General features: G+C 34.5%; 1 protein-coding gene across 1 annotated transcript in view; it reads right to left on the bottom strand.

The window, feature by feature from the left end:
- Positions 1 to 13,649, bottom strand: part of SPATA17 (spermatogenesis associated 17) — a 312,689-nt gene that overhangs the window by 87,032 nt on the left and 212,008 nt on the right. Inside the window, exons 7-8 of the mRNA XM_077157846.1 lie at positions 11,515 to 11,718; positions 5,649 to 5,797 (exon numbers count right to left, since the gene is read on the bottom strand). Of these exons, the coding sequence (XP_077013961.1) occupies positions 5,649 to 5,797; positions 11,515 to 11,718 (353 nt within the window). The remainder of the gene's footprint in view (positions 1 to 5,648; positions 5,798 to 11,514; positions 11,719 to 13,649) is intronic.

Raw genomic sequence — 13,649 nt, 5'->3', positions numbered from 1 at the left:
AAACACCAGGGCTAGCAAGGTGGCTCCTTGATTTGGAAAACTGCAGTTTTCTATTGCTGCTGTAACAAATCATCACAAACTTAGTGGCTTACCCAATACAAACGTATTATTTTATAGTTCTACAGGTCACAATCCACAACAGGTCTCACAGGGCTAAAATTAAGGTGTTGGCAGGGCTGGTTCCTTTTGGAAGCTCTAGAGAAGAATTCATTTCCTTGCCTTTTCTGCTCTAGATGCTGCCTGCATCCCTTGGCTTTTTTTCCCCCAGCCTTCCTCCGTCTTCAAATACAAGATGAGTCCTTTTTTGCATTTTCTTATTCTGTACTCAAATCTCATTTTGCCTCCCTTTTCCACTTTTAAGGACCTGTTGACTACACTGGGCCTACCCGGGTATTCCAGAATAAATCTCCCTATCTCAAAATCCTTAATTTAATCACATTGGCAAATTCTCTTTTGTCATGAAAAGAAGCATATTCAGTTTCCTGGGATTAGGGTGTAGACATCTTTGGAAGGCCACTATTCTGTCTACCACAACATTGATTGGCCCTGATTTCTATTGCAATATCCTAAATCCATTCTATATTGGAAATGATTATGGTCTGCAAAATTATATTAATATCTCCTATATTAAGCCTGGGTGTTTACAGTTAATAGAAGGTTTTAACATAAGGACATTAACATCTGTCACTAGATTTTATTGAAGCCCATATCATTTGATTTATCACCCACTCTCTTCCGTCTCCTGCCATCTTGATGGGTAAATTAACTTTGATGACTCTGATACCATCGTTGTCTCCCATTTCTTCCTTCTCTTAAAAACAATGACCTCTTTCCCCATTTCATCTCAGAAACGTGCACGAACCCACTTTGGATCTGAAAATATTCTCGGAATGCTCTCCTTTAAAATTTCAAACCCTAAAATTCCCTCAGACCACAATCTCCCATAAAGAGGAAGAACGTATGTATAACATTCTGCCATTTTTAAAGGGACAATATGTTCATATCTGCCTGTATGTACAAACAAAAAGGCATGGATGGACACACAAGAATTGTGTAAGAATAGCTGCCTCTGGAAAATATAACTAGAGATCTTTCATCGTATAATATTTAAAGCATTTACAACAAATATTTGTTGTTGCTTTGATTTTTTTAAAGCAGAGTGTTTTATAAATTGGATTTGAACAGATTGAGTAAATCAAGGAAGAAAAGAAATTCCTGATGGAAAAAACAGAGACCATGGGGCATTCAAGGGAATGAAAATAGCTCAATATCGCTGGAGCACAGAGTTCATGATGGAAAGTTGTAGAAGATTAGCCAGAGAAACAAGCCTGGTTTTGATACTGAAGGACCTTCTGTCTTGCAGTAAGTAACTGAGATTTATCCTGGAGGCGATTAAAAAGTCATCGTATTTTTGGCTTAATAATTGCATGACTAATTTCTCTAGTATTGACATGGTAAAAGCACTGAATGGGAACAAGACTGGAAAGACAGGATAGAAGGATTTTTATGGTAAAGAAAGAATTATAAGTGTCTAATTAAGACAGTGGTAGTAGAAAAGAAAAGAGAGGCTGATTTTGAGAGATACTTGACAGATAGAAAAGACAGAATTTAAGGAACGAAAGGCTGTGGAAGATGCTGGAGAAAGAGACGCGCTAACTCCCAGGTCCCTAGTTTGAACAGATAGTTGATACTGCAATTCTCACTGGATACAAGAGGAGGCAAGCCAACATGGCACAGGAACATGGCACATCAGGTGGAGATGCGAAAGGAGATGGAATTAAACTTTGTTTAAATTTAAAATTTGTTTAAACACAAGTGAATCTGGAATGCAGGAGTAAGATCTTGCATTTGCATAGAGGGTGTAGTTGAAGTCTTACAGCTCCAAAATTGCGTATAGAAAGAAGAAAGAAAGGGAAAAGAGTGGGAGATTTGGATTCTTTCTTTCTGTTTTTTTATTAATCAGTTGTAGCTTTACCGATGGGAGATTGAATCTTGCCATCACGTTAGCTCTCTACCATTACCTCTCACCAAAATTACTGCAATATTCTCCTAATGGGTTTTCCCGCCTCCAGCATATTTCTTCTCAAATATATCTGTCTCACAATCAGCAGTCACAACAGTCACATTCTTTTTCATAACATCTTCTTTCTCAAAAGTCTGAAATCATTCTCCATTACCTACAGGATAATTCCCCAAATCCTTGGTCTTGAAGCCTTTCAAAGCCAAATTTTTATTTCTACGACACCCCATTCCCACATCACATAAAATAATAGTTTTTGTCAAATTGGTCCTTTCATTGTTCTGAGAACTTTTCCTACGATCATTATTTTTTTAATACCATAAACCTGCTTTTATCTATTTTCACTGCCTTTTGAAATCTTAACCGTCTTTCACAGATCCCATTTCAGTTATTTTCCCTGTCAAGGATGTCTTCCTAGATTATCAGAGACCACACAGCAAGTTATACATTAAAAACAATTCCTTCATTTTATTTAAAACACATTTGATAACCTAACATGTGGTTTCTTATGGCAATTCTTGCCCAAATTTTCATTATGTGTTCTTAGGTTCAAAGCTAGAAGCATGTAAGTTCCATGAGAACTGGTACTTTATTTTATTCACTGCTGCATCCCAGAGCCTAGTGCTATTCCTGACATGCAAACATTTGTTGTATCAATAGATACTCCTTTTTTATTTCTCATAGTATCTAAATGAGAGCTTCATACATAGGGGTTACTGGAAAATTATTTATCAATTGATTAATTCCTGATTTCATAAAGATAAACATGAATGAAGAATACACTTTTCTTCAAGAAGGCATGAGAAAATAGAGCAAGATTCTTTAAGAACAAGAACAAATAATTCTTTTAAAATGACTTCCAAAAAATATAACCAATACTCTATGTGCAAATTATTTTTCTTTAATGTCCCACACCTATATTTAAGCACCTATCTAAATAATAGCCTTACCCTATCAGCCTGTGATTATTAAGAAGCATTTTGTCATTCCTAATAGTTACCTATGAGCCTACTCAGAAAACCCAATTTTTCTTTCAGCAGTCTAATAAGGAATCTTCTATGTGGTTAGGAAACTGTGCAGCATATAGAAGAGCTCTACTCATGCTCCTCCTTTGCTGGACTAGTGGAAGGAATTCAGTTCATTTCTGGGATCGGTAATTTCCTCTTCTTTCTTTTATGTCTTACATGCATAATTATCATCCTTGTTGCAAATGCAAAGCATGATAATAATTTTATTAAGACTCTAGTATGTTCCTGGCATTTTATACTTACTAACTCATTCACTCCTCACTAAACCCCTTTCCCTTAACATTTCTGTCCTTACTTTACAGACAAGGAAATAGAAGCTTAGGGAGGTTAAGATCATACAGTGGATATATAATAAAGCCAAGATTTGAGTTCATATAGATCTAGTTTCAAAGCCAATATTCCTTCTATTACACCACATTGCAATGATCATAATGATGTAAAAAAAAATAGCTAAATGTGTCTTAACCCTCAAATATAATGCCACCTTTGAGTCCTAAGCATTAGAATGAAAAGGCTCTGCCTTCCCAAGTTTAGTTAGAGTAGTCCTGGTTAAGTTCCTTGGATGACAAACATATTGTCCTCAGGGAAAATTGGAAATGCAATAAAAAGGACACTGTATTAAAAATCATTCATCTCTGTGGTAAAAGTATAATTGTCTTGACTAATTTCTGTCATAGAATTATTATCTGCAAAAATATAAAATGTAAATTTCTAACATTCCTTTTGCTGCATTAGGTATTATTATGTGTTATCCATTACGCAAAAATCTTTTTTTTTTCAGAAGAAGCTATAAAATATCATGGTTCAATTCTCCAAATGATGGAATTACCTTCCAACCAGTTGCTAAGACCAATGGCTTAGACTCATTGCTAAAAATATGAGAACTTCAAATCCATAAACTGTTTCCTTATGCATTCCCAACTTGCCTTGCTCTTGATTGGTTGATAATCCCAGAATTACTTATCAGTCTCTGAAATCTTCAGGGTACTGGGTCATCAGCAATACATAAGAGCATGAAGATATTTGCAAATGTCCAATGGAAAGTATATTGAGCAACTTTCTTTGGGAATTTTATTGATAACTGATCATTCTAGGCTTATCAAGGAAAATACCAAAGATACCACAGAATCGTTTATATAAATAGTTTCTATAGAATTATTTATATGGTCAATTATTTGTTTGAGAAATTAATCTTAATATTTCACAAATCTTTGTATCATTGAACATAAGAAACGATTCTGCGTAATAAAACTCTTTAGAGTCTCATCACAGAATTGCATATTTTGTTTGACTAAGACTAAGCAGCATCAGTCTTCTGTCATTTCTTTGGTAAAACAAAGCTACCTGTCCAAAACTAGTTGGAAGAAAATGTTTTATTTTCTTATTCATTATATGTTGGGTTAACTCAGTTTTTAGTGTTGAAAGAATCTGCTGAACACTCAATAGCTAATGATTCCACTTCAAGTAACTGCTATAAAAGAAAAGCTTTATAAAAATTATTTGAGAAGCCTGCCAATTTTATCTTTAATGTAAGTTTTTGTGAAAGATTTCAGTTTTCAGGGTCTCTTCAGAAATGTCTTATTATTTTCATATACTACATACTATTCAAAATAAAGCATATTACATATGCCATCAAACTGATAAAATGATCTGAAATTCACTGCGGTGGATGAAAGCTAATTCTAGTTTCCAGATGTAAAAAAATACATTTTAATGCATGTTCTAATTGTTATCATACAATATATATGACAGTATATACTATACATTATGTGATTAACAGATCATAAATTTACGTTTTATATCTTGCAGTTATGATGCAATAGTATACTTTATATTATTATAGTATAATTATTCTATTATAATAGCTTATAATAATATAATAACTTTATCTTATTACATAAATGACAATAAATACTTATACATTACAGTGATAATTATAAGATACATTATAGGATAATAATCACAATAAAAGCCATTCCAGATTTTAAATGGTCTATTTATGAATTATATGAAACTTCATTGATGACAAAGTGCCATAAGAGAGAGGACATGCCACAGAGAAAGACATGAACTGAGTCCCAAATCAATGATACTAATAAAATAATTTAAAATGGTATATGCTATTAGGACATCCTTCATCTTTCTCAGTCATCAAGAAACCAACCTTTTTCACTGAGCTCGATTTATAAAATCTACCATATTCTATCAATGTATTTAAAGGAAATTCAATCCATGTGAAGAATAATTGTCTTGATGGATCTGATTTCAGAAGCATCATAAATACACGTGTTTTCACTAGATAATTAAGGAAATTACATTTACAAAGATATGTGGACGATGGTCACTTTTCCCCTTTAAAATGCCATTCACTTTGATGCCTTTTTTCCCTTTGAGTAATACATTATTTATGTCAGTTTGCTGTCAATGTTAACCTTATCCGAAACATTTACATGTTGAAAATGGTTGCATCTGATTAGGTCAAGGGTGGCTTTGGCTTTTCTCATAAATAAAAGATTCTCTGCAACATTAAGAAATAGAAGAATTAGAAATATTAAAGTATTACGCTTGGCACGTGTATGTTTTTTAAACTAAGAACTCACACATTGACATTTAATTGCCTCATCCATTCATCCTTTCTGAGCTCCTCTCTGGCCTCCTTTAACCTGTTGATTGGTTCCGCCACCCGCAGTGTTGGCTCCAAAGGCTTGTAGCGTTGCTGTATTACTTCAGTGATATCTCGGAAGGGCCCCTGACAGGTACAGAAAAAGGGAAATATTTTATTATGGAGGCTATTTTGACATACCATTGATAGCAAAGGCTGGTGAAAATATACAAAGCATAGCAAGTTTACTAAGTTATTTTTTAAAGACCATCTTGTTCTTCTTTGAGTTAGGACATATATGACATCAGAAGATATTTTCATGAACAGTTCTCTCAAGTAAAAGTGACTACATTTTAAGATGTTTTCAAACAAACAGAATTTTCCCCACTCACATCAAAAGGATTTTCATAGAACTGGTAAACATGTAGTTGTACATTGCTTTGCTTTCTAATTTAAACAAGATTTTTTCTAATTTAATAAAAAATCCTCTCCCTTTTTGAGTCAGTATAAATACTAAAAGAAAATTCTAAGCATAGTTTCAAAAAGCCCCCCTAAACCCAGAAATAGTAGCGTGTGTGTCTGTTCATTAATTAAGCTTTGCCGAATCTCATATTTAATTGGTATCCACCCCCCAAATATTTAACTACTTTAAGTAGTTTATCTACAACTTTAAACTTTATTCTTTGATAACTCTGATGCCAATAGCAACCATTTAATGTCCATAGCTGTTTTGTGTAGAGCATATCTTACTTTTTTTTTTTTTTTTTTAATTTTTTCGGGCAAGTGGAGGGTCCAGGACTCGATCCTGGGTCTGCCATATGGCAAGTGTGAACTCCACCACCGAGCTATCCTTGTACCGCCCCAGAGTGTATCTTACTCATAAGTTAGTAGTTACTGCTATTAGTTATTGGAATTAGCTGGTTGTATAATTTGTATCACCTTAAGCACAATACAAATTAGTGGCAGCCCAAGATTTTGCTGTTACATTAATTACATACTGTTTTCTTTTTTCATCATTATTGTTGTGCTAGGAGAAAAGTAATATAAATGAACACAGATTTCTAATCATATTCCTTATTCTTAAAGATCTCTTCTTTAAATAGGTTATCACTAACAAGACACAGCTGGAGTTACTGCAAGCACTGAGTGAAGACTGTGGGGCTAATAAAAAGAAATGATTCACGCCTCATTTATGTTCACTTATGTTTTACATTAATAGAAACCAATAATAGGAACCAGTTACCATAAAAGTCATGGACCGTAAATAACACAAATGGCAAATAAGTATCATCTAGTACTTTTCACAGCTGGACAGGAGGATTGCTATATTTGAAAGTAGTTAATGGATTTTTTTTTTTGGAACTTTACTTTTTAAAGATACAGTAACATGATCCCAGTTCCACTATTAGAAATATTTGTATTAATATAAATATAAATATTAAGAAATAAAATTTTTTCGTTCAGTTTAATTTTTACAGAATCTTATTCTTATTCTTGGACAGAATCTATGGTTTAACATTTTGAAATTTGTTCGTGTTACTTATGTAACTTGGGAGTAAATTACTTTCCAAGCCTGTTTCCTCAGATGTAAAATGAGACTAAATATCTCACAAAATTGCTCCCAAGATACTTAACTACTATTAAATAAATATCTTAGTATTATACTTAAAACATAGCAAACACTCAAAAAAGTAGTACCCACTGTTTTATCATCATTATCATTAATCTTAAGAGGTGTGTGAAAAAGACTGACCAACAGTCCTATCAATGAAATAAGCGAGTGGCCTTTTGAGGCTATGACTTGGAAGGGACTGGCATTCACATGGGGTGGTAGGCTTCTCCATGGCCGAGCTCTGCCTTCTAATTTTTGTTGTCTTACATAACACATATCCCTGTGTAGGTTTATCCTGCTTCTTATCTGGAACTTGCTAGTTCCAGTGAGACTAGGAAAAAAAGAGAGAAGCAGCCCTCCTCGGGCAGCTATATAGAATGAAAATAGACTTAGTCTTCCTGTCAGGTTCACCATAATTTTCATTTCCACACCCCTCCTGCAATCATGCCCCTCTCCCTATGCCTTTTAATGAGTCCACGCATTTATGTCACAGGCCAGGAGTGTCTTGCCTTTGAACTCAGTGCTTCTCCTCCCTGGTCAGCAAACTTGATACCTACTCTCAAGCTTTTACTGTGCCAAAGTTCCTAAAGATTTGTATTGTTATTGCTAGCCTGCCTTTTATATTGCAGGTGATCACTTACACCAATCATGCCTGGAGTGACAAGATTTTCAGGTCTGTCCATCCTACTCCTTTTATCACTCCCCGGTTTGCCTAGACCATCCAGAAGGCAAGCTGAACTGACAGGTCTCCTTAGAGTCCATATGGTGCTCTATGGACGACAGCATTCCAATGTTTCCTTGCCTCCACCCAAGACCTGGTTTCGTGTGTCAAATAAATTCATGTTCTGCTACATTTTTAATAATCTGTGTTACATTATAGTCACTGTGCATTTTCAAGATTTTCTCAAAGTTTAAATAATAATGAAACTATTTTTTAGAACTTGCTTCCATTGTCCCATTGATTTAAGAAATTCATGTGACAAGTATAGCCAGACTTGTCAGAATACATGTAGTATCATTTGGACTGTGGCACATGCAATTTTAAGCATCCCTTATGATGTGTATCTTTTTATCATTAGGTATCAAACAGGAAATGTGGCTGAGTGAAATAAAACCATAACATAAAACAATCCCATCGTATGAAAAAAGAGAAGGAAGAAAGGAAAGAAGGGAAGGAAAAGGAAGAAAGAAAGAAAGAAGGCAGAGGAAGGAAAAAGAGAAACAGGTAGGAAGAAAAGGTGGAGAAAGGAAATTGGGAAGGAAGGATATCAAAGAAGGAGAAAAGGGTGGGAAGGATATAGCAGGGCTGGGAGGAGAGGAGGAGGACCAGAGGATGGGGAAGGAAGAAAGAGGAGAAAAGAAGAGACAAGAAAAGGAAGGAGGCAAGGGAGAAAAAGGGAGAAGGATAGGAAAAGAAAAAAACTATTAGCAGGGATCACTATTTTCAGGTGTGTTAGGGGACTGTAATTCACAACAATGTATGTATATATGCGTGTATATAGTTATACTATAAAAATCATACATAAATTATACAGTTAAACATATTTTCCATATATACTCATATACTTTCTATATGTAAATATGTATTTCACATGCTTTCATATATATACCATATGTATAAATATATATCTTCCATACAGGATATATAGCATTTATGCATATATATTTTTTATATACACACACATCACCCATATATATCTTCTACATATATGTATCTTCCATTTATGCATTCCATATATTTTACATGCATATATGTATATATGTGTATGTATACACAGAATGATATGAAGGGATAAAAATGGTTGTACAGAAAAAAGCACAGCAATAGTGATGAAGAGTGAATAGAAACAAATACAAAAGTAGCTATAACATGAACAAATAATAGGAGCAAAGCAGTAAAGCCAATGTTAAAATATTATTAAAATATTATAAAACCCCTATAAAATAATGCTAACTGGTTAATTTTATGAATACTGTACACAGTAGTAGTTTGATTCAGATGACTGCCAGGGTGTTTCCAGCTCAAAACTATTTTGTATACCCTTATCTTATTCATACCGCATAATTCTCACATTTCCTAAGAAGTTGCCTGCAAAATTGCTCTATGTAGCATCAAGAGCTGTCTCAATGAATATAGCATGAAATGTGCATTATTAAATATTAAAATATGCAAGATTATATCTGATTTCTTCACAACCATTGAATACTTAATACACATGCTATAGAGATATTAGAGTTATTTTCTTTATGGAATAACTAATGGATTGTACTGCACACACTAATAATGTTATATAAGGCCACTACTTGCACAAATAGAAATATTAATGTGCATAATTAAAAAATGGTATAAATTCAGTTATTCATAACATAAAATTAATTTCATACTTTTCTTTAGAACAAGCTTTAATGCTTTCATTAGACCACTGGTATAACAATTAAAAAATTAAAATAAAAAAAATGAAACAAAACTGAAGACATGTCCCCAAATGAACTGAAATTTTTCATACTCTCTCTCTTTTGAACTCTTGCTCAACTCCACCCTGTTTGTTACTCTGTTTCTGAAAGCCGTAGAGCTGTCATCAATGTTTTATTTGGGTAAATAGAATATTTTAGAGGTTATTAAGAATACTGATATAAATAGAGTTTCCTAGGAAATGAATTAGGGATGAGGAAAAGAGAAAGCAGTGCAAGGGGAAAAATCGACTTTATAGATTTTCAATTATTTTTTACAGCTCCTCCTATAATATAGTAAAAACCAGTCAATAGTATCAGCTATCGGTCAGTAGTTTGAGAGAGCAAATATACTCAATTAAAGGTCATTAAAGACCTAATAATAGAGTGGAAATTTATCACAAATAATTACAGCAAAGTGGAGCATTTGTAAATAAGTCTGCAAGGTGGGCCCCAGGGATCCCTCCCTCCTGGCATGCGTGCCCTTGGGTGATCTCCTGCCCTTGGATATGGACTGGACCGATTCGCATCTAACAAATAGAATATGCCAGAAGTGATAGCATGGCAATTATGACATTAGGCCATAAAATGACTGTGGCTTCTGTTTTGGGAGCTTTCTCTCACTCTCTCCCTGGACCACTCACCTGAAGAAAGCCACCTGCTATGTTGTGGAGAAAGCCACGTGAGGAGGGACTGAGAACCAGCTTAGAAGAGGACCCCCCCGACCCTCACTCCCAGCCATGCTTTCATATGAGATCAGAGCCCTGGCTGAGCCTTCCTTGTAATGTCATGAGAGAGCTGTACCTGGAATGTTCACCCTCAGAAACCACGAGACCATAAATGCTTGCCGTTTTAAGTCACCAGGCTTGGAGTAACTTGCTATGCAGCAATAGACGCACAGGGAGCAAGCCTGTGTTAAGGAGCTAATGGCTAGGAGTTCTGGAAATCAGGCCATGCGAGCTTGATCCAACCCAATTCCAGTTTAAATGGGGCTGATAGAGGGAACTGCAGTCCACTGGAACATTAAGGACAGTGCTAGTCACCAGCCATTCCACTTCGCCCTACCCTTTTGCCTTAGGCAGGTATTTGCCAAACACGTTCTATTGTAATCCAGTTATAATGAAGATATCCAGCCTTTGCAATGAGTCCTGCTTTGTTTTATCCCCTTTCTAATTCTCAAATATATACTTTTACGATTACTCAAGCTCAACTTACGCTCACAATTGTATATAAAGGTATGGATCATAGATGAGAGGCTAAACTAAATATATTTGATTTGATTAAACAATAAAAAATACAAAAAAAGTTTTTGCAGCCAAAACAGGTAATGACAGGTTCGGCTATAACAATATTTTTACATTGAAAAGTCTAGGTCCAAGAAGAAACTATAACAGAGAAAACAGGACTTAACAAATGAGTACAACTGCTGAATTACTATCAATATTTCTTTTAGTCTCCAATGTCTTGGAGCAGCCAGAAGGAAAAACCTGAAATTACGGAACTGTAACCCATAGCAAACTCTGAAATCCTATATGTCTTTATTTATTTATTTGTTTGTTTGTTTGCACGGGCAGGCACCCAGAATCAAACCCGGGTCTCCGGCGTGGCAGGCGAGAACTCTGCCTGCTGAGTCACTGTGGCCTGCCCTATATGTATTTTTTAAGTGTTTTACATTTTTTATTTAAAATTAGCATTTTTCAAAAGAAATACTTTCCATCTCTTGTCACAGGACAAAACAAAATAATTAAAAAAAATAACCAGAATATGATCAGTGACAGAATTCGTCTATAAGAATTAGTACCTGACATTTCTTCCTATCAATGGGTGGCAGGATTTCGGACCGAGGAAAGGACCGGGCGCTCGTACAAGCCAGCCAGTCGTTAAGGTCGATGGAGTGCTTCTGCTTAACCTTAGGCCTCTGGTGAGTTAAAGGCTTTGCATTCTGCAAGCGCAACTCCCAGGGATCAGGCTCTTTTCTGAATGGCGAATTGTAGATACCTGGAATCTAAAGAGGAGAAAGAAATTTTTATTTTTATCTTGAATTTTCATATGAAATAAAAGAGAGATACAGTTGAGCCATGACATCTTTCATCTGTCTAAGGGGTATTTTAAATTACAGCTCTGGTTCTTAACCAGAAGTGGATGTCAGATTCATCCACGAACATGTGACACATTATTCAGACTGTGTCTCTAGTCCAGCCGGACATTTTCAGAATCATTTAGGGTTGAGGACTAAGCATGTTAACAACTATTGAGCTATAGTTTCTATCTGCCACCCATGGCATCTTTTATATAACTGTATTTAAGAAAACAATAACAGAAGGAACTTAAACCATCCATTTTGTACACTAACCACCTATAAGTCTTATCTACAAGCTATAAATTCATTCACACAAACTCAAAAACACAATCCCTGAACCAGTTTCATATATGTACTCAAGTATGTACTCAATAAATATTTGAATGAATGATTATCCATTACACACTCTGATGGTAGCTATTTTAAGTTGTGTACTTTAAAAGAACAATCAAGTGGGTATTGTGTACGTGTGTGTATATATATATATATATATATATATATATATATATATATATTACATATTATTCAGAGAGTTCTGCATTTATTAAGTTGTATTTATGTTGTTAGGTGCTGTGCTAACATTGGTCTCAGTAATGTTCCATCATTGATTTTGGCACACACCCCTGCATCAAAATAGAGTTAAGACTTACATGGCACAGTGCCTGCCATACAATAGAAGTTCAATTGATTTATGTATGATAGATGTTAAATTCAAGTTTCACTATCTGAAAAAATAATGGGTTTTGAGGATTTAAACTGCCTTGTTATGATACTCTATTCATATGCACAGATACATTGTCATATGGAAATGTTATACTTCAAATGACAGCAGGACGTGTTTGGTGGTTCTGTTGACCCTCTGGACTAACGTTAAGAATGTATCCATTAGACCTGTCCTTCCTAAAAATAGGAAGAAATTTTCTTTTCTTCCACAATCATATCCATAAACATTCCTGAGTGCTGCATTTACCACAGGGAACAGGGAGTTTCAAAGTATTAAGGATTAAATAAGATATATGCCTTTGAAAAGTATTCTTAGAAAATTATATATTTTCAGTTAACACTTCAATAAGTGCTACCTCTATCTAATACTAAGTTTGGTTTCCTATCCCTAATACTTTCTTAATAGCCTAGGGATATCTCTATCACAGCATATAGCCTCTTGTTCCATAAATATCTTCACGTGTGCCAGTCTTCTCTAAGCAAAGCAGTCATAGCACAGGGACTCTGTCACACATATTTTTGCATTACCAGGGTCTAGCAGTGTTGGCACATAGTAGGCATTCAACAAATGAATGCTAAATGCTTCTCTAAAATAACATGAAAACCTCTATCTTACTTTTTCCTTTCAAAAGTCACATAAGTATCTTAGTTAAAGGTTTGAGATTTATTTAAAAAATCTTACTCACTGCTTTCAAAGGGTTTTACACACCATACTCTTTTTATCTTTCTTAACATATTAGTTTCGATTTGCTTTCAAATACATTGTGGTCTTCTAGAACTAAATTATCATATACCCCTTGAGTCATCACTGAATCAACATTTCCTATTTTATAATTGGAGACTGAATTTTATGAGCTATAAATAAGTTAATGTAAACACATTTTACATATTTAAAAATGTCTTTGAACTGGCTCTTCTTTGAGATTTTTTTCCTGTGCAAATTGATACAAGGAAAAACAGTGTTGAAAAATGGTGAAGACAGTGATACAAACCATTTCTAATGTCTTGTTAGCATTCTCTCACTATCAGTCTAAACATAAGAACAAGGTGGATATGTAGACAATTTAACTAAAAATTAATAAGAGAAAATATATATACATATATATTGACAAGAGCTTTCGGTGGATATAATT

The sequence above is a fragment of the Tamandua tetradactyla genome, chromosome 4 (genome assembly GCF_023851605.1).
Source record: "Tamandua tetradactyla isolate mTamTet1 chromosome 4, mTamTet1.pri, whole genome shotgun sequence".
In the NCBI taxonomy this organism is placed as follows: Eukaryota; Metazoa; Chordata; class Mammalia; order Pilosa; family Myrmecophagidae; genus Tamandua; species Tamandua tetradactyla.
The sequence above is the reverse complement of the archived record's forward strand: the minus strand, read 5'-3'. Positions and strand labels throughout refer to the sequence as shown.